The 27,610-nt window shown below is 41.8% G+C and overlaps 1 protein-coding gene across 3 annotated transcripts in view; it reads right to left on the minus strand.

Moving 5' to 3' along the window:
* Nucleotides 1-26,105, minus strand: part of TSPAN12 (tetraspanin 12) — a 62,536-nt gene extending 36,431 nt beyond the window's left edge. The window contains exons 1-4 of one of the 3 annotated variants that reach the window (XM_073328189.1): nt 25,898-26,105; nt 25,139-25,276; nt 9,663-9,745; nt 5,895-6,030 (exon numbers count right to left, since the gene is read on the minus strand). In XM_073328189.1, the coding sequence (XP_073184290.1) occupies nt 5,895-6,030; nt 9,663-9,745; nt 25,139-25,204 (285 nt within the window). In that variant the 5' untranslated portion in view covers nt 25,205-25,276; nt 25,898-26,105. The remainder of the gene's footprint in view (nt 1-5,894; nt 6,031-9,662; nt 9,746-25,138; nt 25,277-25,897) is intronic. The other 2 variants (XM_073328187.1, XM_073328188.1) reach the window with 2 other exon arrangements.
* Between the last annotated feature and the right edge of the window lie 1,505 nt (nt 26,106-27,610).

Below are 27,610 nucleotides of genomic sequence, written 5' to 3' on the forward strand. Positions count from 1 at the left end.
GGTTTAGCCAACCTTCTCACATGGTTCTGGCAATGAAGTCTTTGTGGCTACCCCTGATGATCCAGATGCAGTTCTCTTTGGATGGTTCCATATGGGTGACTGAAACAGCTCTAGTGTATCATCATCTGTATCCTATATACTTGTAGTTGCTGTGATTCCCAGTAGCTCCATAAGATGCTCAGCACTTTCTACCATTTGTGATACATGCTTGCGCGCGGGCACACACACACACACACACACACACGTACGTTGTTATGTGTTTATGAAGGCAAGGACAAAGAAATGTGCCTTGCACTTAGAACAGAAGGTAGTGACATTTGTGATGATCCTTAGTTCTCGTGGTAATTCATCCCACAATCTCAGGCCAGCCCCCGAGAAAGCTCGAACTCTGGACAGATGAGCTTTACCCTCTGGTGAGGTTATGCAATGAGGTCACTTCAATGTTGCTGTTTAACTTGTCAAAATCCACCCATGCGAGTTATTTGAATGAAAAACACTGGTCAGAACAGGAAATAGATTAACTCTCCACCCTATTCTAATACAAAAATATCTGAACTCTATTCACTCAAACATCACCTCAAAAACTTCATCTTAGAGATGAGGCCTTATATGGAAAAGGTTAATTGTTTCAGCAAGTAACAAGTATCTAACAACAGGGGTTTAAAATAAAAACTATGTTGCAAACTTTTAAGGAAAAAATTAGTAAAAGAAAAGTAGGACTTAAAAAATCCCAAACCAGTAAAAGCTCCATATATATGTATATATATATATATTTCTCAAATACAAATAATCCTTATTTTAATCTGAATTTAAAAATTTAGGTGCAGATCTGGCTTCCCATAAATATTATACTACAACAATCAAAAACACTTAAATCCATCTTTCAAAAAGATAGGCCAACTTGCTTGAGAAATATACAATGCGTTAACCACAAAAGTAAGTTTATAGTTTAAAACACTGGAGAATACATTTTGAGAGACATTTACAAAATTGTTTGCCCCTTACTTCCTCAGCTACACATTAGGCACCATGAGTTTTAATAAACAACAAGCTGATGAAAGCCATGGTATCAGAAAACAATGAACTCCAGTCTTTGCTCTGTCTAATGCTAAACTCTACAGACCCAATGCTAAGTACCTCTGTCAGTTATTTATTTTTTCTCTTTCACTGGCTGGTTAATAATAATGAAATACTTGGAGTTTGTAAATAACAAAATTCCTGTGCCAAATATTTATACAAGGTAATGGAGCAGCTGTGATTTTGTTAATACTGTACTTGGGTCACAATGGATTCTTCTATAACTACAGCAATACCTGCTGCCACAAGACAGACTCAAGTTCAATTATCAAGAGGCTGACTCTCACTAACCCATGCTGGCAGGAGCAAGGAGAGCTGCAAAGAGCCAGGTGTTGCTATAGATTTTTGTAACTCGTATTCCATAGAGAACAAGATTTCCTTCCAGAGAAAGAATATGTAGTGGGGTCCCACAGGAGTCAATCCTGGGTTTGATACTATTCAGTATTTTCATTAATGACTAGGATAATGGAGTAGAGAGTAAGCTTATAAAATTTTAGATGACACCAAGCTGGGAGGGACTGCAAGTACTCTGGAGGACAGGATTCGAATTTCAAAACAACCTTGACAAATTAGAGAATTAGTCTGAAATCAATGAGATGAAATTCAATACTGATAAATGCAAAGTATTTCAATTAGGAAGGACAAATTGGAGAGAGTCTAGAGCAGAATAACAAAAATGGGCAGAGGACTGAACCAGATCTCCAGAGCCCTGGGCTAGCTCCCTACTCATGGGAGCATCCTGCAAAATAATCATATGGAAAAATGAATTTGTTTTCAAGATCAGTAACCTTGAATGCTGGTAAAGGAACATTACAATACAAACAATAGGAAATGCAGAGAATCATTGTACTGGAAAATATATTCCTTGTACTCAAGAAAAAAAAAAAAGATGACCTGAATGCTTGATATTGAGGGGAAACACATTTATATTGTTTTAGCTGAAAAATAATGAAGATTTTAATTTTTATATGTAAAGATTGTGCCACTAATGCTATCCAAATTAATATAACCTTGCATGATAAGTGTCAGATGCATTAATTAAATTTGCCTATTAAAAGGTTTTCCCACTTATAAATCTAGTACCTTATTTGCAGTATTCCCTTTCTTTATCCCTCCCCTCTCTTTAAAAACAAACAACAACAACCACCACCCACAATTTGGGCTCCATCATTTCAGAGGGTGAGTTTCCAGGCACAAAGGGCAGTTAGGTGAAAGACTTGGAGTTAGGCACCTAAATGTTTTTTGTGCCTTTGAAAATCTCCTTTTCAGTTTAGGTCATATGGAAGAGAAATAGACGATTTTCATTTTTAACTTAAACACAAAAGTAATTCTTACATGAGGCGTAAGTTAGTTTAGAAGAAGACCTGTAAAGCTGAAAAATGAAAAATTAGTGAAATCTACTACAGCATCCTGATATCCTCCTCCGATGAATTTATCAACTTGAGTATTTTTTTAAATCGTATGCCTTTCAAATGTTTTTTCATAACCAGATCCAGCAACAGTGTGTTTCAGACCTAAATCTTTAAATGCCAGCATCTTTCATTCTACATTCATTATGCAGGAAACTAGTCTGCTCTCTTAGGGGCTACTCTAGTAAGCGATCAGTGCTTCAATTCCCATTGGCAACAATAAAAGTTAAAGTCACACTGTATCCTTCAGGATTGGGGCCCTAAATTGTTAACATTGTTTCTCATTTGCCTTTACTTCTTACATTTGCTCCTATACTGAAATTACAAAGGAAACAGGCTATACAACAAAGTTGTATTGCACTAAATTGTGAATGACTGGACTTACTTGCTTAGTAATATCTGTTTAATTTTAGAATGGCACTGATTTAAATTCACAGTATAAAAGATTGTTCTTTCATCGTGCCAAGGCTTCCATTATAGGACTAGTGCTGTTAAACTGCATCAGCTGAATGCTATAGTAAATAACTGGCTGTTTCATCTTACGGGCAGCAATCAAACCTAACTGAAATTAATTTAGTAGCCTCATCTCACTGCCTAGCAGTAAACAGGCCATTCTACAAACACCACACAGATACTATCACAATAGGCAATCTCTGATTAGGAGAAATCCTCAAGAGAGGTGATAGAAATCCTGAATCATTAAAAGTATTCATCTCCACTCAGGGCTTTGGTCATTATTAACAGAGAGCAAAGAAATTTACATTACAGCTGCTCATAATGCACATGGTATCTTTATAAGAGACATCTTCAGTCACACAGTCCACTAACCTTCATGAATATAAATACTAAAGACAATTTAAATTAAAAAATAAAAATTATATCTACATAACAGTCAGATCAACAAGAGATACTAGAAACTAAGTTTCAGAGTTAAATTAAGCAAATGTATATAGTATATACACCCCGAGAAAGAGCAGAGATTGCATATGCATATGTAAACATATAAACTCTTAATAGATCAAATCTACATAAACAGACCAAACTCCATTTTAACCAACTTAAAGTTTTCGCAGTTTAGATCAGTGTCAAGCGATCACACGTAAGTTACAGAAGATGATAAATTATGATCTTGTGGTTACATTCTGTTGTTATTAAGCAGGGTAAACATGTCAGTTCAGTTTATGTGTCTAGCTCATATTAAGCTGAAAAGCTTTCAAATATTTAACTACAAGTAGAATTTTAAGAACAAATGACTGCAATTCGCTCAGAGTGGTACAAATTTACTAATGATTGCTAGATTGGCTCTTCATTAAAAAGTTTTACTTATTCAGTTGTATTATTGTATTCATTTTGGGGGGAATCTACATTTTAAGATTCTTAAATGTTATTAGATTTTTTTAAAAAACATTCAATTAAAACACATTGCCTAAGAATTTCAGGCCTTGGTTCCAAACATTTTTGGGTTTAGTCATTTTAGCCGTTTGTGTATCTTGAAAGGAAAAATAAAAGCATGACAGAGAAGGCTGTTAATGTATTACACCTGGTTTCTTTCCTTATCTTTCACTTAATCTGGTTTTTCAAAAGCTTGTTCCGTTGATACATCACTTTTCTGATTAGTTTGGTGAATGGAGTATTGATTTATGGCTGTGCATCTCTGCAGTACAACAGCACTCTGCTTATTTAACAATTAGTCAAAGAGTGTGTCATACTTAAGAAGATATCATTTATTTTTTGCTTATCAGTCTGGTCAGCAAGAGCCAGTTCCCAGGCTCTTGAGAGTAAAATATTGCAAGTTAAGCTGTAGGAATATTTTGTTTTGATTTAATGTGATTTGACTGTTTAATACACATTAAATTAATTTGTTTCCAGATTGTATTAAAAACTATAACCATTTCTTCTTCTTCTCAGTTGGCATTTTAAATAAAATGTTGCACCTCCTATGTTGCCAGGGTTTTTTTGTTTGTTAATTCTGAAAAAAATGAAAAGGATTTTTTTCAAATTTGCAGCCAAATATAAAATGACAATTAACAGGGCTTCATAGTGTATTTACCTTCATTTTTGTCTTAAAATCATAGCAATTAGTGATTTTTTTCATACAATAAAAGTGTTTTATATATAAAAAAATCTTAAAAACTCTGGCAAAAGTATAATTTGACAATGTAATAAAAACCTAAAGGGTCTCATGATGTCAACAACTTTTCTGTTTACATAAAATAAAAATGATTTACCCCTTTATTTTATAAAATCATGTAATGTAATAACTAATGCTTGAGAGTTAGCTCGGCCTCGAAAAAGCTACAAAAGACTGTCTTCCCATGTAAATAATATAATTCACAAAGTAATTATGCAGTCACAAATTACAGAAATCTCTTTTTATCACTTTCCTGCCAGAACTAGTAAATCTGTAATTTACTGCTCCCATTGACTTCGATGGTGCAAGATCAAGCCGGGAAATAGATTTTTGGTTTTTTTAAATGTATTCCTATTCTATTACTGTAGGCTAAAATGAGCATTTCTCTTAAAATACAGAATCGTGAAACAATAATCCCAATACTGAGATTTTAAGAAATACAGCAGAGGACAAATGGTGCTTGCTACTGTTGCAACTAGCAGAACACAATAATAATTAGTGCTACAGAACTTTCAATGATAACGCCAGAAACAAATAATAGAATTCAAACCACACAGTCGCAAATCAGCTAGTTAGACATATAAATGCTGTTATTTGTGCCTACAATTGATTGTGGGTGTAGAAGTAGAAGCCAGGTTAATTAAGAAGTTAGTTCTAAAAGTCAGGCCTAGAATATAAGGGTTTGTTTCAGATCACTCAGACTCATTCTCCTGCACTGATTAGTACTAGAATTTTTCTGAATGATTCCTCCACTACTATCATCAACTAGGTTTTTGCAATTCACATTGCTTGCCTTTCAATCATAACTTAGTGCACCCAGGGGGCTTGTCTTCACTACGGTGGTAAATCAACCTAAATTACACTACTCCAGCTATGTACCTTAGGTCGACTTACCCCAATGTCTTCACTGAGCTGTGTCAACAAGAGACGCTCTCCGGTTGACTTACCTTATTCTTCTTGGAGAGCTGGAGTAGTGGAGTCGACTGGAGAGCGCTCTGCTGTCGATTTAGCAGGTCTTCACCAGACCCGCTAAATCGACACCCGCTGCATCGATTGCGGCAGCATCGATCTCCCCAGTAGAGAAAACAAGCCCTGGTATGATTAATTCTTTCCTGCAGTGAGCTTTGCAATTATAATACAACACTGACATCATAACTAAAAAAGATTTAAAAAATAATCACAAGATAGGACGTTCATCTAGGGGCAGGGATTGCAAACATTTTTCTTCCTTGCTTAATTAAAATAGAAGTTAACTGTTTTTGAAGGTGAAAACATACCCATACAAGAAGCAAGAGGTTTCTTTTCACTGTTCCACAGTACCCCAACATCCCCACAATGATAAGGAAACAGCAGACTGCAATCATGACTGGATGGACCACAGGAAAATAAGTCAAAATGACAGCCTCCTCCACTCTGAAATCAAATACAACCCAGAATTAAAATAATAAAGTACTACCCCAAAATCCAAGTACCTAAGTGTAAAATAATAATATTACAGTCTAAAAAGCAAACAACATTTACTGTTTGCTACATAATTTAAAATGTGTTAGCAGTCTGGGATCATGGAAATTATTTAAATGGTGTTTTTAAAGTCCTATGATTCTCCCAAGTTATGGAAGATTGGATACTTAGAGTGTTGCTCTTTGGGGCAGAGATTTTTTGTTGTGTGTTTGTATAGCACCTAGCTCTTGGGTCCTGATCCCTGACTGGGGCTTCCAGGTGCTACAGTAATAGAATATATTATATATTCCATGTGCTACAGTAATAGAATATATCCTGTGACAGATGGGAAAAGACCTGTTAAGCAATTTCCCCCCCTTACCGAATCCCTTTTTGATCTCTCTGCGTCTCTTTATTGATTGTTTGGGCTACTACCCTGCAAGTATATTAAACTAGAGTATATTATTATAATGCTGAATTCACTAACACTGAGTGAAGCAGTCAAAATATACTCTAGTTTAATATACTTGCAGGGTAGTAGCCCAAACGAGCAATAAAGAGACGCAGAGAGATCAAAAAGGGATTAGGTAAGGGGGGGAAATTACTTAACAGGTCTTTCCCATCTGCCACCCAAGAGGGATTTAAGAGGGAACAGGGTCCAGGGCACCTGTGGCTGATTGCCTGCTGCCCAATTTGGCTTAAGGGAAGGCACATGGGCCTTATAAAGAGGAAACAGGAAGAGGAAGGTGGGGGACAGAATGAAGCTGAAGAGGAATACTGCTCAAAATGCTGAGGAAGGAAGTAGCTGAGGAAGCTGCTGGAGGAATGGCCCAAGAGTTCAGCCAACTGTCCAGGAACCAAACAAGATGCAGGGGCCTTAAATGATTCTGAAGAAAATCCCAGTGAGATGTTCTGAGTGACAGTAGAATTCCCTGACTGGGGTTGTCAAAGAAAGGGTGGAATTTGTTACATAGGATCTGAAAGTTTAGGAAAATGCTGATAACCAGCTCCCTGAGACAAGCACCAATTACCTCTACAAACTACAGAACCAGATGAAGGCTCTCTGGCAGAAACTGGATGGCAGGATGAAGGTTCATGAGGCTCAGATCCAGGAAATAAGATGGAGGTGCTCCCAGGCTATGGATTGGTTCACTCCCGTTGCTCAGCCAACCTAACAACTAGAGGCAGTCCTTAAAAAGGTAAGAAAACTTTCACAAGCTAAAGGCATCAATGCTTTGGATTTGAGATCCCTCCTTCAAGAAGCACACTGGAAGCCAGTCCAAAACACTGCCCATGGGTATAATGGGGCTTGGATACCCTGTGGTACAAACACAGAAGAAAGTGCCAGATAGAAGCTATAGTTGGAGAAGGCTACAATAGACACCCAGGAGAAGTCTAAGAGTCTCACTAAACTCAAGAACGGGCACAAAGCCATGGTCACAACTCTGTCAGAGTAACTGCTTCATGGAAAAAAGCAGATGCCAGAGTTAGAGATAACTTGAAAGCTTGAGGGGAACTCCACCACGCTGCACAACCACAATACTGAGCTGCAGCCTCTGATCACAGTACTCGAGAGACAACTGGCTGAGAAAGAGGAGAAACTAAAAGGAGCCTTGACTAAGGTGGCAGAAGGAGCAGCCCAGAAGAACATAGACCAGCAGGAAATCCACAAGCTGGAATCTCAGGTCACTGAGATTCACATAAAAGAACTCCCTCAGGTCCTGCTTCTGGGTGAGCTGGAGGCACTGAAAACAGAGCCAAAAGACACAATAGACTCCACAACTGCACAAGGGGAACTCAGGTCAAAGCAGTAACCAGAACTGACTTTTCTGATGACAACCCTAGATGATGAGGCACAAATCCAGAAGCTGAGGTAGAAACATTCACAAGCTGTGAAGGAGCTGGTAGGGAGGTGGTAGAATCTCCTTCCTTAGAGGTTTTTAAGGTCAGGCTTGACAAAGCCCTGGCTGGGATGATTTAACTGGGAATTGGTCCTGCTTTGAGCAGGGGGTTGGACTAGATGACCTTCTGGGGTCCCTTCCAACCCTGATATTCTATGATTCTATGGTACAGCATCTGAAACAAACTGAGCAGGTGAAAACGAACCATGAGGAGGCAAACTAGGTTCTGGAGAGCAAGCATATGGAACTTTCCGAAGAGGTGAAGATGCTTCTGCAGGACAATGGGGAATCAGAGCACAAGCAGAGGAAAGAAGAAGTCCAGCTCCAAAAGCTGCAGGTAAAATTTTATGGAAGATGAAAGAGTGAACAGAGCTGGATGAGAAAATCAGCAAACTGTAGAAGGAAATGCATCAGAAGATGAGTGTCGGCACTAAGCTGAAACAGAAAGAAGATGAGACGAATGGCCTCAAAGGACAGGGAAAAGAAGAAGGATTCAGCCAGGAGGTCCATCTGTTGACTGAAGATCCAAGTTGCCCCTCTCTGGAAATGAAAGAGCAAATCCTTGAGGAAGAGGAGATGGGGAAAGGAAACCAGTGACTTGACCGAGGAAAACATAAAACATTAACAAAACAATGTGGATGGAGGAAGAACAGAAGTGGGTTCAGTTAAGAAGAATCCTGAAAGCCTCAGGTAAGGCGGTCAAAACATTAGTTATTGGAAACCCCAAAAGGGAGCTCGATATTATGGACTTTCCCAAAGGTGAAAGAGGCGCGTGTGTGTACATTCAGGGATGCTCTTTCCAAAAAGGTCATGAAACAGCATTACATAAAAGTAACCAGGGTAACAGCCTGACTTGCTTGACTATTCCACAGATAGCCCAAAGACTGGACATTCAGAATGTCTGGCATGTTATAAATTATGAGACGCCAAGAATTCTTGGTAACTACATGAGTCATATAAAGTGTATTGGGCATAGTGCTAGATAACCTTTGGTTATATTGTTTGCGAGCAGGGTATCCACAAAGGGTATCAACAGAGATTTGCCAGACTTCCTGATGTCTGCAGAAGAGGTAGTAGTGCCCACTTGGTTGGAAAATTTGACCAAAAGATGACCACAGAGCTACCTTTGGGCATAGGAAGGCTTGAGAGAGAGAGGGGGACTGGCTACCTGCTGCCCAGTTGGTCATTAAGGGAACCCATGTTGGCTTTATAAAGAGGGAAACAGAGAGGAAGCTGGGGAGCAGAGTGAAGCTGCAGATCCTAAGAAGAGCTGATCAGTCCAATGCACGGCTTAGAGCCAGTCAGACCTCAGGAAGGAGGGGGCTCTGCCCAGTGGGAGATGAGGGGGAAGAGATCAAAGAGACTTTGCTTTGGGTTTAATTTCATGTTAATAAACTTGCTTCTTCTTCTTTGTTAATAGACATAAGCCTCTGTGGATCATGCCCGAGAACCTATGAAGGAGAAATGGAGGCAGGATGCCAGAGAATTTGGCCAGGAGGGGGCACTACAGGTAGATGTGTCCTCTGACACCATCTCTGATTCCAGTGATTCAAAAAACATCACATTGTGTGCTAAAATGTGTATTAACTGAGGGGTTCTCAGATGCAGCATAGAAAATTTAACTAGGAAACCCCACTAAATTTGATAAACTGTAACACCATCATTCAGCTACATGGATAATTAGGTTTAAGGAAGAAAGTTTACCTTGTTTCTGCAGTTAAAGTGAGGACATTATTCAGGTAGTCCCTCATCCAAGCAGAAACACCCAACACACTGATGGACATCAACTAAAAGAAAAATGGTGTTATTTATCAAGCATTTAAAAATTCATGTAGGATCAATCATCAAAAATATCCATTGTATCATTTATTCGAACAATATTTTTCCCATTGTGTGCTTACACGTGCTTGGAGTTGGTTATCTAAGTATTTAGAGAGGCAGTTACAATTATCATCTCCCTTCCAGTCTGTATAACTGATACCTAGGAAGGCCTGCTCTTTGCTCTTCTGTTAAAAGGTGTAATTCTAATATTGGCTGACACCCCTATCCTGCCCCCAGTAGTAGACCCTAAGGAGGGCAGAAGCATGGAGGGGAGTTACTACTGTTTCCAGCATTAATAACTCTTTCAAAGATTTCCCATCAGAACTCCAGTGGTTATCGTGAAACATATGAAGCCAGCAACCTGTGAGGCACGATCCCAGATCCCAGTGAAGGGGACAAAAGTACTAATCAAATCAGCTTATTATGATTATTTTATTAGAGAAGGACGGTGATCATTTTGCAGTTAAACTCAGAAGACCTGGGTTCAATTTCTCACTCTGACACAAACTCACTGTGTGGCCTTGAACAAGTCATTTAATCTCCTTGCCTGTTTCCCCATCTGTCACATGGGGATAACAAGCCTTTGTTTAGATTGTGAGCTTTATTGCTCTTTGCTGCTTACTCTGTATCAACAGCACCAACCACAACAGATCTCAGATGCAGCCAGAGCCACTACTGTTATGCAAATAATTAATTGTGAATAGCTCACCAATCACCACGGATCCCCTGCAAGCCCCCATGGCAACTTTGTGCAGTTGGGGTGCCACACATTAAGAGAGGGACTTTCAAGGGAAGAGCCATGGAGCAGCCATTGCCCCACAGCAGGCTCTCCTCCTAGCCAGTAGGTTTCTGCTAGGAAATCTCTGCAGCATGCTAGCCAGTGGGCTGCCATGGTCCTCCATCCCACCTCTCCCTCCACACGAAGGGAAGTGCCAGTCCCAGCAATGCTTCTACTGAGTGGTGCATCTACGATGCCCTCATGAGTAATACTGTCTCCTTTTGAGGGGTCTCAGATTTTCCCTTATCTAGTTCAGTGCTGGCTTCATGCGTGCCCTGACAGCGAACAACAATACTTACGAGAAATTAGTCAACTGGCACAAAACTAATGCATTTGAATGGTTTCTCTGTGTCCTTATGACATTCTTGGGATTCTTTGCCTGCAGCACACTTATAGCAGGCTATTTCTGCTTTTAAAATTTCATGGGAAGTCCCAGCGGTTACTTCATCCCTTCTTTTCAAAATCACTGCACTTAATAGAGAATTCAGTCCTGGTTCTAAGCAACATCACCAGGAACTTCAGGTGGACTGTATGCTGTGTTTGTATTCCTAAAAGTCAGTGCATGTTAAAATTCTACCATGTTCACTGCATGTTTTCTTAAAGCTCTGTGGGAGATCTATTTTGGTTGGGGAAATGGAGAGTAGAGAGCATTTTCTTCTACTGTTTAGACCTGCTGTTCAGGAAGCTATTAACAAAGTAAAAAGAAGAAAAGAATTGGGATCATTTCTGAGCCAAAGTCCAGGAAATCCTGCCTGGGAAGAAGAGACAAGCAACATAAAATGTTGAACAAGCAATGGACCTCTTGTTTCTAGCATTTGACGAAAGGTATTTACAAAAGCCACAAGACTACTGTACAAGCGCGTGTCCCTGGCACTTCTGACATTATGAATGAACCATTTTCCTACAACATGATCAACAGGCAAAAACCCCTTGATAAATATGTGTGACAGAGATAAAGTGTTTGTAAATATTACTGTCTGGTTTAACGTATAGTAGAAATATTAAGATTGGGATGCATTTGGCTCATTCTGTATTATTGGAAAGGCCAACACAAGTGCTCAATAGAGGTGGAGAAAACCATCAAATCCTTACTCCTCAACAACTTCCAGATGAAGTTAAATAGATACTGCAGAGGAAACAGCAACAGAAAGAAATTCTCATTTGCTAAACAATGCAGTGCTTTTTTCAGCACTAGACTAAGGGAAGTGTTTGATTTTATACCATGTGGACATTTGTTTACTATGCATTGGAAGAAAACTACCAATTCCTTTTACTTACAGCTATAACCTATACCAACAACTTTATCACTGCTAATGCTAACCAGACTTATAAGGACAACCTACATACGAAAAGTTTCAGATCTCATTCATAGTCCCATGAGCCATCCAGTTCCCCTTTGCTGCTCTCCTTTAATGTGTATCTTTAATGGCAAAGCTAACATACCTTTTGCATGACATACACTACATATAAGAAATTCCTTTTCTTAAATTTGCATCAGACAGTGGATATTACACACAGAGGAAATGCCTTTTTTTTTTTTGGGGGGGGGGGGGGGGAGGTGCAGGCACCACTCTAAATTGCAGTCAGCATAAATTGACATTATATTAAGAATCAGGCAGATCCTCTTCTCTCATTCCTGTTATGATGAAATACTGACAGAGACACATTCCCCATATAAAGAACAGATATCATGGAAGGAATTCTTCTAGCTTCAGTTTCACACTCTGAAGTCCAATACCAAATATACTGATGGAAAACTCTGATCATAATTCTGTGATAAAAATCTACAATTATGATAATGACAGTCCTTGAATTAGCATGTTCACCTACACAGAATAAAATATTCCTTGTATATTTCATTTCCAAACAAACTCAATTTACATATCTCCAGATTTTTTGTAGAAAGGAATTGCAAGAGGGTACAGACAATGTCAAGCCTAGAACTGTATTAATTTCTTCTCCCTCTCTAGCCACCCACAAATAATATATCTTTGATAGTTCTCAAAGATTCACTAAAAAGACCATTGCCCTTAAAAAACACAGAACACTTTAATGTCAATAATTATGGATGGCAACGCTATGTGTACACAATACTTTGCATAGTGACTCCTATTCGGAAACAAAACCCTGTCTATTTCCCTACAAAAAAAGGGAAGGAGAAGGAGGGAAACAGTGGAAGCCATCTGGCAGCTAGATTATGTATATAAATATAATGTGAACTTTTGGCTTTTTGACTCCAGGAAAAAAAAATCATCAACCCACACAGCATCTGTGCTTATAATGTCATTTGTTCTCCTCAGCACCTCCTCCTCCTCCTCCTGAATTCTGAGGATTTCCAGATCAACTCTCTTTGTCTGTGTCTATGGACTTGAATATGGTGCACTCTACTGTTACACATAAGTCATTTTAATTTAGTATATTAAAAAAAAGATTCTTCTAGTCATCATTCCTCCATCTCTTCAATATAACATGCAAATTTTAAATCTATGCACCATAGAAAAAAAGAATTCCATTTTCCCACTATTTTATACACACAGGCTATGTCTACTCTCCTCGGTAGGGGTGTGATTCCCCACCTCATGCACAGCTAGTTCAAGTCCATATAGCAGTGTAGCTACAGTGCCATGAGAAGCAGAGGCACAGCTGAACCTTGCTGAGTACAAACCTACCTGAAATCAGAGGTTATGCGTCTCAGCCGCCCATGCTGCCTCAACTGCACTGCTTATGCTCATGCTAGCTCGAGGAGAGCTAGCGGAAGTACATGTACACAGGCAGGGTAATCACACCTCTAATTTGCAGTGTAGGCATAGTCACAGAGCGAGAGGAGAGAGACAGACCCCATAACATTCTAACTTGGAAAAAGGAGGCTGTTGTTCAGCATAGGCCTGATCCTGCAAAGTTCCCAACTGAAGTTAGTGGAACTGAGAGCACTTAGCATCTCCCAGCACCAAACCCTGGGCCAGATCCTGAGTTGGTGTAACCTGGAGTTACATCACTTGACACCAGCTGAAGATCTGGCCTCATGTGTTCGCAATCCCCTCAGGAAGGAGCCACATCAGCCACCCAAAAAAAATCCTGGGGTGCAAATGAGCCTTACGGGGCAAGCAATGGCAGTCATATATCAACAGCCTGCTGCAATCCAATTTCCAAGGAGAAGTTGAAAGAGGCAAGGTGATGTGTTTTGTTTTGTTTCTGGAGGGAGGCCAAAAGGAATTAAAATTGGCAGATCCTATTTCAGCCAATTGTTTGCATTACGAATTTAGCACTGAATTATCAATCAGCAAGGAAGCTATACCAGATAGTCTTTGACTATCAAAGGGTACAGTATAATGGGGGGGAAAAAGCATCAAAAATAATTTCAACTACATTAGTAATAATATCAGTACATCAGTAAGTTTTTAATCGACAATTTCTCTGTGGACCCCACTCTGTGTCGTAAGCATAACAGTAAGCTTTTTAATATTTGTTACATTATATATTCATCAACATGAAACTGAGTTTATAAAATTTCCTATCATATTAAATTTATTTTCACCTTGATAAAATAAAGATAATAAATAATGTTTTCAAAGATCATCAAAATAAATGTTTAAATCACATACGGACATTCAACTTTCAAATTAGTTTTATTCATTTTGAAGTCTGATTGTATCCCAAACAACTAAGAAATTGGATGTACAAGAACATATTCAGAGAGCTAGGAATGGCCATGCACAAGTTACGTCTTAAATTATTGTTAAGAGGCTTTATATAAATTGGATATTACATGTCTTAAAAGAAAATATCAAAGGTATTTTTATTCATTAAGCATGCCTGCAGAACTTCATTCATGACTCTGCTTCTTATGATGTCTGAAAGGTCATGGCTAATTTGGAAAAATAAATTTGATATTTTCAGTTAAGCTATGTACATATGTTTATATAAAGAGAGGGGGAAGAGCATTGACCCTTGTAACTAAGGTTGCATTCGTTTCCATTCTTAGCAACTTTTTGGTCACTCAACCTAAAAATTACTTGTTGGGCTGAAATTTGCCATGCTTACAATCTGCTTGAAGGAGATTTTCTTATTAATTATTATATTATTTTGAAAATTTGAGCAACAACAGTTAATCCATTTGGAAATATGTGGAGAAGGTAGGAAACAATTTTCTACGTTATTAAAAAATATGTTTTAAAAAAACAAAACACCTCTTGCATCAAAACAAATGGATGGGGTAAAAATCTTAGTGTCAGATTCTGATTCCCTTACTCATGCTGAGTAGCATTTTACTCCACACACAAAAAATTACTGTAATTTGAATGGGTTTACTTGGACAGTAAGATACCATTCACCCTGAGTAAAGGTTTCAGAATCCGGGCTTTAATTTTAGTATAAAAATAACCCTCACTAAGGGGTCATTGAGTGGTCCAGTGAAAACTGGCTTGGGTTTGACTAAGGTGCAACCTGGTAAAAAAATCACTTAGTGCATACACAGAACATTCTGGCATGGGCTTTCATCATTAAACTCACAGCTCAGCACAGCATAACTGTAGCTAACTTAGCTATTTACTGTTTCTTTTTTTCCTGAAATACTCAGGGACCAATTTCCCCCTCACATTCCAACACTATTGTCCCTTGGCATAAGAGAATGTAGAGAGAGGACTGAGTCCTCAGTTTTGTACCCATCTCCTCCATGACTACTCTCAACACCTGCACCTCTTATTAAATAAAGCCTCATACTGCTCCTCCAGGAAGCAAGCAAATATTATTTCCCTTATACAACAGGCGTAACTGAGATCCAGAGAGGTTAAGTGACTTGCTCGAGGTCACATAGGAACTTCGTAGCAAAGCACAGATCTCTGATGTGAAAGACTCATGTCTCATGCCCTAGACAACCTCACTTATCAGAAAAATTGCTTCCAAATGACAATGTATTTTGTTATGCTGTCTAAACTACTGATGTGTGCCCACAGACCTTTGTCTAGTGCCGTTAGATCTACAGATAAAGGACAAAATATTATTAGGCCCATTTTATAGATAAAAAGGAAATAGTGAATTACTTTCTGGACACCAGTGTGGGTTAGGCCTTACCTATGAGCCAACAGACTTAGACATGACAATTTGTTGTGACCTTCATAACATTAACCTCCTTGTTTCTCGCCTGTCAAATGGGGTTATCAATAGTTGCATATACCACTTGTGAAGGTTAATAAGAAATGCTATGCAATTCTTTTAAGTAATAATAAATATTTACACAGATATATTATTGGAGCTTGGAGGAGTAGAAAGCTACATAGGAGAAATACAAGTATTCTTCTTCATAGCCTATGTCTGCTGCCTTCCACAGAGCGTTGAGTCAATGGGAAATTCTCAGGCTATAGCAACAGAGAAGGGATTGGGGAGCATTGGCAAAAACATTTTCTGTAAAGAGAGAGGTCAATTTAAAGAGAAAATGAGAGAAAGTACCCACAAGAGCAATGGACCATTCAGGCTGTTGGACGCCATGGCTTAGTGTTCTAAACATCGGTTCTGAAATATTTACTTTCCCTGGAGCCATCAGTCCAAATATAGACAGAGCTGGCTCACACCTTCATCCTCAAGGTGGATGCACTGAATTTCATGCAGTTAACTGTGTGGATTTTCTAAATCAGGCCTTAAAGGCTATATTTCCCTTGGCTGTCCATGGCCAGTAAGGAGTCTAGTGCCTTTGCTAACAGGAACTTCTCCCCAGTGTCACTGTCAAAATTCCCTCTCCCCACCAACACCATTTTGCAGAGGCTGAGATATCAGTCAGTCGCTGTAATTCCATGGGGCTAGACATATCTAATGCATAAAGAGATTTGGGATGAGTCAATACACACATTTACATTATGAGTGCCATCTATTCTACCTTCAGTGAGACACAGTATACTAGGATCACTCTGTCAGGGAATTCCCGTCCCCTCCCATTTCCAAAATGGGGGGCAGAGACACCAACCCGGAGCATGAAGCTCAATAGTTTTCCCTCCCTCCTCCCTTTACCCATTCACCTCTTACTCTGACAGCCCTGCCTCTCCCACATATAAATCCAAATGCCCCTTCACATTCCCCACAAAAAAGAGACCCAGGACTATCTTTCTATAGTATATCTTTGTACATCCCCTAACCAGAGCCCTGACGGAGGCCTTTATGCACTACAACAATCTAAAAATATTAGATAACTAATATAACCTAAGGATTCCTTCTTAATTGGGAAAACATTAGCACAAGTATAGCTATTAAATAATACACTCCTGTCCCTTTAAAATCCAGTCTTGCTGTGATTTCCTGCTCTGCAGGATAAAGTCCACTGAATAACCCTGAGTTCTGTAGAAAGAAGTTCCCTTCCTACAGCACTGCTGGAATATTCTCTTCATATATGGGAGCTGAGAAAAGTCTCTTCAAGAGAACAGTCCTTATCTAAAGCCAAAGGACTGAATCCATAGGTGCTCCAACTCCTTGCAACACCCAATGAAGTCATTTGATGCTGGAGAACGGTGGAAACAGCTTCTCTCAGGATTTGACTTTAATGAAATGAGGATACATTGATTTTGCTGTCATAACAATCCAGTTTAAGTATAAAAGACAGAAACTGAAGTTACAAGATACTACATGTGTATTTATTATGGTAACTGCACTGGATTTTATTCTGAATCTCACCTTAAAATATGAAAGGAGATATCAGGTTAAATGCCATGAGAGTCTGGCTTGTCTTCAGCTTTAGCACCAATCTGCAATCACAATAGTACAAGTATGTGCACCAACCTCAGAGGCACTCAAGGAAGAAATTGACTGATTTTATAATAATCTACAGAAAACAATACAAGAAATTTCACATGTTATTGGTGATGGGAAATTTTAATGCAAAAGTAGTATCGGACTGGAATTCCGATTCGATGGCAGATTCAGACTCAGTGAAGAAAACAGAAGAAGAGAAAGGTTAATAAATTTCTGCCTAAGCAACAACTTGGTGAAATAACATGTTTATTATCACCAAAGAAAGTCATAGAAGAAATGGACTTGGATATCACCAGATGGGCAAATGAAGAACATGATGGACTCTGTATTTGTGAATCGCAGATGAAAATCATGTGTGTTATCATGCAGGTTACTTGCAGCTGATATTGGATTAATGCAGGCATCAATAAGGTTGCAGCTGAGTGCTAGGAACAAAGATTTGCATGTCACAGTTTCAGGGTACCTTACTTTGTGAAGGTTGGTTGGTGAGTGGTGTACATTGTTATAGCCCCTGTGGAGATTTCAACCAGAGGTGCTGGACCCCAGTCAGACCTGCTGGGGAAACCACAGTGAGATGCAGAGGGACTGTAAGACTAAACTTCCAGTCTGGAAGGAGAAAGATGTGGGTCTCCGCCCAAAAGAGGTGACTGATGGGAGCCAGAAACCTTAAGAGGGTGACCTCAAGGAAGACTGGGGTAGGGGGAGGGTCAAAGGTGCAGTTAATACTGAAACTGACACCATGATGTGGAGAAACTGAATGAGCCAGATAGCAGGAAGAAATACAATGAAGTTGTGAGGAAAAAATATCATGTCTCTGGTGAAAGAAAAAATGAACACTGAAGAGACATGGAATAGTGTAAAAGATAGGATTACAAAAGCAACTGAACAAGTGTTGGGCTACAAGGCCACAACAAAGAAACCAGGGTAGATAGCCTAGGTTGACCAGAGAGATAAAACAGGATGTGAAGAGAGCCAAATGTCTGGATAAGAGAAAAATGTAAAGAAACAGAAGAATACGCAAAGAGAAATGACACAGGGATTATATTGCAAGATAAAGGAACTGTGTGGGACATACAAGTTGAAGATGTCAGCAGTAAAAGAAAATCATAGGCAAATAACTGTGGACAAAGAAGCAAAGAATATTTTGAAGAGCTGTACAATGGGCAGAACACAATAGATGAAACAGTCTTGGAGAAGCTTCCCAGTACAAACAAGGGAGAGCAAATATTGGAATTCTTACAAGTAGTAAAGACCTTGATAGAACATTTGAAAAAGGTGCTGGGCAGGGACAACATAACTATAACACTGCTGCAGGCAAGCAAGGAGTACATGGTACAGACAATGCACAGGCTATTCAACTAGATTTACAAACAAAAACAAGTGCCAAAAGAATGAAGGAAAGCAATAATAGTACAGTATTGAAAAGGAGATCAGAGTGAATGCAAGAACTACAGAGGAATCAGCTTATTGAGCGTGCTCGGAAAAGCATTCAGCAAGACATTGCAGAGGAGAAATGAAGACGTACATGGAAGTGGCACTTGCAGAGGAACTAGCCAAATTTAGACCAGGATGAAGTACAACAGATCACCTACGTGTGATGAGACAGATATTGGAGAAGTGCACAGAACACAACTGAATCTGCTACCACAACTTTACAGACTTCAAACGGGCTTGTGATAGCAGTTGGTGGGAAGGGTTATGGTAAGTTTTGAGAATGTATGGGATTCTCAAGAAACTGATCAATCTGATAGAACACACCTATGGCAAATCAATGAGGACAGAGAGAGTAGACAAGAAGCTGATGGAATGGTTCAGGACAACTGTAGGAGTCAGACAAGGATGCACATTGTCACCAGATTTGTTCACCTTGGTACTGGAAGCAGTTATGGCTGTAGCACTGAAAGATGAAATGGGAAGAGTCATGTTACGTGGGAGAGCAGTGAATAACCATAGATTCACAGACAATGTTGACTTCATAGCACTGACCCCTGAGCAACACAGTTATACCGACCTAATACACAATGTAGACAGCACTATGTCAATGGGAGGGCTTCTCCTGTCAACATAGCTATCCCCTCTCATGGAGGTCTTCACTGAAACACTACATTGGTGCAGCTGCACCGCTGCAGTGTTTTAAGTATAGACCTGCCTGAAGACTCTCAGTTATTGAGCAGGCAGACCAGCAGCTGTAACAGCACTCCAATTGCTTTTACTAAGCTCCTACAACCAGACTACTAAGTTATGACCCAGCTGACCCTGACTGAAAGTTATTAAATGGGATAGCAAGTATCATCAGGCCTACCATCACATTACTGTTTAGTGCTACAGTAACTAAGGTACTGGCAGTAGATTTACTCCCATCTCCCATATAAAAGGAAAGAACTTTCAGAATCTGAGGACAGCTGCAGCTACATGTTAGTAAGTGCAACATCATTCCCATCCTCCTCTCTTACTAAGACTGCCTCAGAACTTTCTGAAGCAGTAAAGACAAAAAAATATCATTCTTTTGGCCAGCTGTGAGAGCTGGATGGTATACCTCACTACGGACTTGTGGAGCAATAGGCCATTTACAGATTGCATAGGTGTTGGTGGCCAGTAGGTCAGCAGTGGCAGAAACAGCTGCCTCTATCAGCATTTCTCAACACAATTCATGAACTAAAGCCAATAAAAGGGCTTTTTCAAGCACAAAGCATTAAACTGTACACTATGGAGAAGCTACAAGCGATCATAGCAAAGTAGCTGACAAGCTCCTTTCTCTCCCCCCGCATTTGGAGTCCCTGACAGCAGCCAAAATGTGAAAATGACCATGTCTAAAGGCAACTTTCCACATTTGCAGTTTCCCAGTAAGACCAGTGGTTACTTTAGCCAGTACTACTAGGCATGACATCTTCTTAAAGAGCTTCACATGCAAAATGGTATTATTCTCTTTGAAAAGATATAGCTGCTGATGGCAATGTGGTAGAATTCCATGCTACACATGCGGGTATGGCTTAGGGTACCGCAATGGATGGCACACAGCATCATAACATTTTTGTGTTTGCTCCTTCCAGACCCAGGCCATCCGCCTGCACCTAGCCGAGAGGATGTAGGCAATCTCATGTTCATTTGATGATGTCTCAAAAGTAGAGTTCAGGAATGACCATGCTATCATCTTCCTACAGGAGAAAAAAATACCTATCTCCATAGCGTAATCTGCCTGCTCAAATAGACACAAGGTAATCCCACCACCAGCCTGCAGCCAAACAGCAACTCAGTGAGCTAGAGAGAGAATATCACTGAATCCTGGCTAGGTCCCTCAAACCATGATTAAAAAAATATAATTGCTGTATTTCTTAGTTATTGCAAGCAAACCTTGACCGGCCTTTTAGCTGGGCACATTAAGGACAGGCTTCTCCTAGTCCAGGGGTTCTCAACCTTTTTCCTTCAGAGCCTCCACACAAACATGCTATAAAAACTCCAGGGCCCACCTATGCCACAACAACTGGTTTTCTGCATATCCAGTAGATTAAAAGCCAGAGCCAGCAATAGGAGGTAGAAAGCAGAGCAACTCCACAGGGCCCTACACCACCGGGGGCCCCACAAAGCTAAGTTACTTGGGCTTCAGCTTCAGCCCCAGGTGGGGGGCTCAGGCTTCAGCTTTCTGCCCTGGGCCTCAGCAAGTCTAACGCCAGCCCAGCTCTCTGGTTTATTTTGGAGGACTCCCTGAAAACTGCTCGCAGCCCCGCAGCAGGCCCCGGGCCCCTGGTTGAGAACCGCTGTCTAGACCACTAGTCATGAAGCTGTTTGGTGGCAGCATCAGCATTCGTAAGGGACACCTGTCCCACAGCAGCCAGAGTGAAAAGCCCCTTTAGGGTTGCTTGGAGGCATTGAGACCTGTATATCCCAGAGCTTCAGGTTGCTGCAGAAGACTAGAGATATACAGATAGCAGAAAAATTATCTTTGAGACACCTCTATTGTGTCTGCTAACACAGATCTGCTACTGTATTAACAGCTCCAAAGTAATGTGTGCCCTGCACATTTACAATAAGCTATTCTTGTCTAAGCTTCCTGCCATCCCATGCTTACTCTGAGGTGGTGTTTATTATAACTGTGACCAACCAGCAAAAAAGAACCCTCCATAGAGATCCCCCACTCCATCTTTATTCAAGTGAACATTTACTTCAATGTGTATGGGTTCAAGCCCGTAGAGATAAGTGCTTGGGGAGACTCATAGAACAGTAACTTAATAATATCCACTATGTGCACTGTACCAAACATCAGCAAGCAACTCGCTTTCAAAAGACATTTGTTAAAATTAACTTTAGTTAACAAATGTACATGTGGTCAGGGCAGAGAGGGGAGCAGAGCATGGCTGTCCACAAAAAAAGAAAGTGTGAGTATAATTTTAATGCACACCTAAGAGCCTATTTACCATCTACCCTTCCTCCAGCCATACAACTCTGACTCTCATCTTCTTTTTGCTTTGATTTGCTGAGCAGTTGTACTCATCTGCTTCTTTATATGTGAAGAATCACCACCACCAAATGGGCTGGACAATTTTTTATTTTAGTTCTAACTATTTTAATTTTATATATGGAACACATGATTTGTTGTAGAAAACTGCTTCAGTCTCTGAAACATCTGTGGTACACTCCTGCAACTCATCTGCGGACGCTGGCAACGTCTATTATTTGATTACACATTCACATGCTATTATTTTATCATGTGACTGCTTGAGTGCAGTGCCCAGGCCTCATTCAGCAAGCTTTGGTAACACACATTATTGTTAACAGTGGGAAAGATTCTTGTTCTGAGGATGAAGCTGGGCAGTTTGTTATGGTATAACAATGAGCTTTAGAAACTGTCTTGGAAAATCTCACATCCCTAGGGTGAGCAGAAAGATTTCCCAGTCAAGTCTACACCATCAATTCCCAAATAAGCTAGCCTTGGTTTAAAAAAAAAGGATCTAGCCCTTAAAGTTGTAAAGAAAATCTTAACATACGAATGGAGTATAAAATAGAGCTGCTGTCACACTGCCAGGCCTGTAGTGTACTGCCTCAGTTCAGCAGTAGACCCAGTAAAAAACCTGCAGTAAAAAGAGCTGCAATAGCTCCCGATGAATCTTCTAGCTTCCAGCATGACCAACCCCAAGCATTCAAAAAATCAGGAGTCAGGCCCCCAAAATTCATGAAATTGACTTTCCAATCACAACATTTAAGAAGAATACTGCTTTCTTTTCATTGTTCTTTTTGTCTTCCAGTGTTGGAGACTTGACAGTTGACATTTTCAAGCTGCAGATATAGGAGCTAGAAATTTAGCTTTTTTTTTTTCCTTTTTGTAAAAGTGAAAGCAGAAATTCTGAGGTGATAACATGACTTCAGCAGTTGGGTCAGCAGCAACACTGTGACAGCCAATCCCCCACTCCTGGGCCAGGCCTGCTTCCTCTCTACTCCTCAGAACACTCAGGCTCAGCCACCCTATGGCCTTCTCCTTTGAACAGCCCCAGCCTCCACTTAATGTCCCTTGTCAGCTCTCCAGGTACATGGACCGGAACAAATGACACCCAGCTTGTTAGCCGCCTCCATGGATACCAGCAAGATTTCATAAGCAAGTGAAAAAGCCCAAGACTGAGGCAGAGGCATTATGAATGCAGCAATCAGCATGAGAGGCAAAACATCCACCATCAGGAAAAGATCTGCAGCCAAACGTGAAGTATGGGAGGTACCTAGCTGGCTGCTGCAGCTTTCAAAAACTGTTGCTGAGGTAATAGATTTGGTGGGACTGGGAAGAGAATGGATGCATTTGGGGAGGGAAGAAGAGACGAGAGTGGATTAAGTTGGTGGGAAGAGAGAAGTGAAGTGATGAGTTGAGGTGTGAATGGGGACTCAGTGAGTGGGGGGACTGATAGGTTAGGGGATGAACCAGTAGCTGCAGAGTGAGGTGTATGAGCAGTGAGTGAATGGCAGAATGAGGCCACATCCAAGTACATGTGTGTAAGATCTGTCCATCCACTCAAGTGTGATTCTGAATGCAGAAGGGGGATTTCTTATATTTCACTTTCAAACGACTACTTTCTAGGACCTTAAAGGAAATAATACATAGTATTGCAGCAAGCTCAACAGCACAGTGCTCCAGAAATCTCTCTATTTAAAAAAATAACAATAAAGCTCTGCGAAACCCGAATCTCTCAAATGCGTTTAAAACAGTATGCACACCCAAAAAATGCAAACAATGTAACATAGGAATTAGCCCAATGGTTCAACCAGTCCACTATAGTGCCCAGTATCAAAGAAGTGAAAGAAATCCAGTAATGGAATAACCTCTCCATTCAGGAAATTTCTTACTAACTTCTATTAGTTAGTGAGAGACATGTCCACAAGCACCTATTTAGGTGTCTATGGTACATGGCCCTCAACACCACAGTATCTGAGCACCTCTCAGACATTAACAAACTTATTCTCACAACACTGTTGTGAGGGAGCAGAAATGAAGTGTCACATGGGAAGTCTATGCCGGAGCTGGGATTGAATCCAGCTCTCCCAAGTCCTTAACCGCAAGACCATCCTGCCTCTTGACCATGAGGATTTTTATTGGTTATAAATTACCTCTCATAGATTATTCTGTGCAATGTGTTCATGATCTGAGAGGAGAAGAGCAGGGTGCCAGAACTAATTACATGTACTTTATAAAAAAGTTTCCTCATCAAGTTACATGGGTTTATTTTTTAACAAACAGCCCATAAAATAAAGTGGGAATGCACACTTAGGAAAATGGTGCAGAACAATCAAAACAGATACCAACTGATAAAGTTTGGCTAGCATCATGCTCCGGCACCCTGGGAGCACTCCACAGTGTCAAAGAATGTACCACTTTACATCAAATACTACCTAACAATTTCCTATCCCACTCCAAACGCAGTATGGCTCCCAGCCTAACTGTCAGCCATCTCAGGAAGGCTCTAAATTATGTCATTTAGCTTGTACATACTTCCTGCATGCCTGGTGAGTCTCCACACTAACTCCTCATAGGCCAACACAGCGGGCATGAATGAGGCTAGGATGAGCCAGTAACACAATCATACTATTTATGTAGGTCCAATGGGTGCATTTTGCCTTTAACCCTTCTATACTTAATCGGTGTAAAGCCCAATTATAAGGATGAGGTGCATTTCAATCTGTAAAATTGACTGAAGACCGTGAGGAATCTACTTCATGCACTTTGGGCAGCAAAAGCTACTGGAGCCAGAGCTGATCACACCCACTCCTGGGGCTAGTTTCAGAAACCATGATGCCTCTATAATAGAGCTTGGACTGAAAATCTGTAAACAAAAAAAATCACCCCATCCCTTGTGTGATAACAAGATAATACAATACAGAATGTCTGAGCCATAGCCTGTTGAAGATAAGGGAAAGACTCCCAGGACTTTGGATCAAACCCTCAGAGTAAATCATAATGGGTGTGTGTTTGGGACAACCATGAGTCAACGCATTCATGTGATGTTATGAAACCCATGAAATCCAGCATTAGCCCATCACTGGATATTTTCCCTCTCTAGCTATAGATATATATGCGCACAGCTGCACTTATTTATATCCCCAGGTTAAAATCAAGTCCAATTTTATTTGGAACTAGTTTCCAGGATCTTTTTGTCTTTCATCATCCTGCTTCCCAGATCAGATGTGACTGGCTGGTGGCCTAGACCAGAGGAGCCCAGAAGGGCAACGTCTCCCGGCTTTGAATGGAGGCCTGCTGCCCTTCCTTTAATGCATGCTCGGCGGTGCGCCCTAGCGGCTGGCTGGGGCTGTAACCCTAGCCGGGACGTTGCCACCTGCTTGGCTGAGCAGGGGCTAACTCATCCCGACTCACCCAGAAGAGCAGATTGAGGGCGTAGAGCAGGCTGCGCAGGCACTTCACCGAGTCCTCCCTGGCCATGGTGAGCCGCCGGCGGCAGAACGCCCCATCCTCTCACCACATCCTCCCACCCGAGGCGAGGCCGCCAGCCACCTGCAGGAGAAGGGAGAGAAGAGCACCGCTGTCCGTCGGCGGCCGAGCACAGGCAGCCGGAGAGGCAGCGGACCGGGCACGCCCAGGTGCGCGGCCGGGCTGCGGGCCGCGCTCGCTGCGCCCACCCCGCCAGCCTCCGAAGATTTGGCCGGGGGGAGGTCCCTCGCTCCCGGTTGTCAGGGCTGGAGACGGCCCCGAGGGGAGGCAGCCAAAGTTCCAGGTAAGTCTCCGGGCTGCCTCTCCCCCGCCCAGCCCCGCTCGGCCAGTCCCTGCCGGGGAGCCGAGGCTGGCAGCCCCAGCGAGCGGTGCCCTGCAGGCAGCCGGAGCCGCGCCGCCGGGGTAGGGCAGAGCGCGGACGCGGAGCCAGTCACCCTCCCCGCCCCCTCCGGAGATGCTGCTCAGCGCGCACCGCTTGCCTGGTCCCCGAGCGGCCGCCCCAGCTCCCCTGCCCCGGTGCCCGCTCTGGGCGGCGGGCGGAGAGGCAGGGGCTCCGGAGCGCAGGCTGCGGGGACGACAGGCTGGCTCCAGCGGGGAGTTTAGCGCGCGGCTCGGAAGCGCCCTCAGACCCCTCCCAGGGAAAGAGGCGCTCGCCGTGGGGAGGAGAGGCGGAGAGTTACTTACCGCGTGGGCTAGGGGCAGCCCTGTGCCCCCCGCTCGCTGGCTGGCACTCAGCGGGGCAGGGGGGGGCGGCACCAAGTCAAGACCTTCATCTCCGGGGAACGCGAGACGTTGCCTGCGAGCAGGGAAAGTGCTGGGCACTTACTGGAAAGTCTCTTCCACTCCCTCCCCCTTTCTCAGCCCTCAGCGGCTCTGCAGGACAAGGCAGCCGCCGCCAGCTGCACACAACCTGCCACGCATGCTCCAGAGCCTGCTCCGGGCGCTTGTTGGGTCCTAGAGGCCACTCAGCTGAGCTTCCCTCTCTTCCACCCCCGGCGTCCCTGTGACCCTGCTGGGGTGAGGAAACTTGTTAGCCTCTGGCGGGCACCGCGCACCATGGCTTCTGCTGCTGTGCAGAAAAGATCATTTTCATGGTGAATTCAATTCTTAAAGAGTTGGGAACTCAGAACCACTGTCACCACTCCATGCAAACACAATTTAAATACAATGCGGTCCATTGCCAAGCGATGTATGTACTAGGGGGTTCCATCCTGCAAAGATACCGGCTTAATTTATGCCCTGCCAGGAGTTCAAATGAGAACAAGTTGCTTAAAGTTAAGTGTGTCCCTGAGATACCCTAGGCAGGATGCAGGCTATGTGTGCCTATGGTTAGGGAAGAAGTAAAGGATATCTGAAATTATTATTATTTATTATATTCATTATGTATTTAAGTTAGATATGGGCCAAAAAGGAAACCCTAATTCTGAACTTTTTCAAATTTCAGTGGGTAAGAGTTTGGATTCTACTCCCCAGATATGAATCTGCTTGTCTGGTTTTGGTTCTGAGTCAGATCCAAAACCTGAAGTGCTCTTTCTTTACTGGTTCTGCCTTGGATGCAGTTGAAATCTTAGGTGAAAAGCTGTTTTTTGTGACATTGTGCCCCAGAGTGGCAAAAATCTCACAAGAATAGATGTTCTTGCAAGATTGACTGAAATGTCACAAGATTTCTTCATTATTGAATCTGAACTTGAATCCTAGTCTAAAACTAGCCTAGATCGGCTTTCAAAGAGCCTAACACCATCTCCTCCACCCATCTCTAATTAAGAGAAAGGAAGCTCTTCAAGATTCAGAAATGAAATCCCCATGTGTAGATTGCTAGACTTAGCGTCCTTGGACTGAAACCTGGAGTAGAGGGCTGGCCTAGGTTCCCCTACCAGTCATGGGGAAGTGGCACAGTCTGGGCAGTAGAATGGAAGACTGCCTGAGACATTTTGTCCAGAGAGACTTTGATACCCTGGAAGGGGAAGACTACAGTGGGCTGGTTGGAGGGTATGAAGACGAAGCACCCCTGAGTCATGAGGAGAGTATCGTGACACCAGAGAAAGAGATCGCAGCATGAGCAACCAAAGGCAGTGGTGTCAGACTGGTGAAGATCTATTCACCAGTTGGTCCCTAAGGAGGTGCCCCAACAATAAGTAAACACTGTGGCAAGGCCAAAGAAAAGTCTACCACTGGCTACATTGGAAACATGGCCTGAACAAATATTCAAACCCCAGATGTTTAAATGCCAGCTACTGTGGCTGCTGTTAGGGCCTGCATTAAGCTATCCTCAGATGCTTCCACAGTTTCACCTGATGAGAGGCAGTAGCAAAGGTTCAGGGGTCTGATGCTTCACGCTCACTTACGCCTGTGCAAAGTGAGTGCAGAATGGCTCTGTGCTCACTTTGTACAGGTATA

This window comes from Lepidochelys kempii, chromosome 1 (genome assembly GCF_965140265.1).
Source record: "Lepidochelys kempii isolate rLepKem1 chromosome 1, rLepKem1.hap2, whole genome shotgun sequence".
Lineage (NCBI taxonomy): Eukaryota > Metazoa > Chordata > Testudines > Cheloniidae > Lepidochelys > Lepidochelys kempii.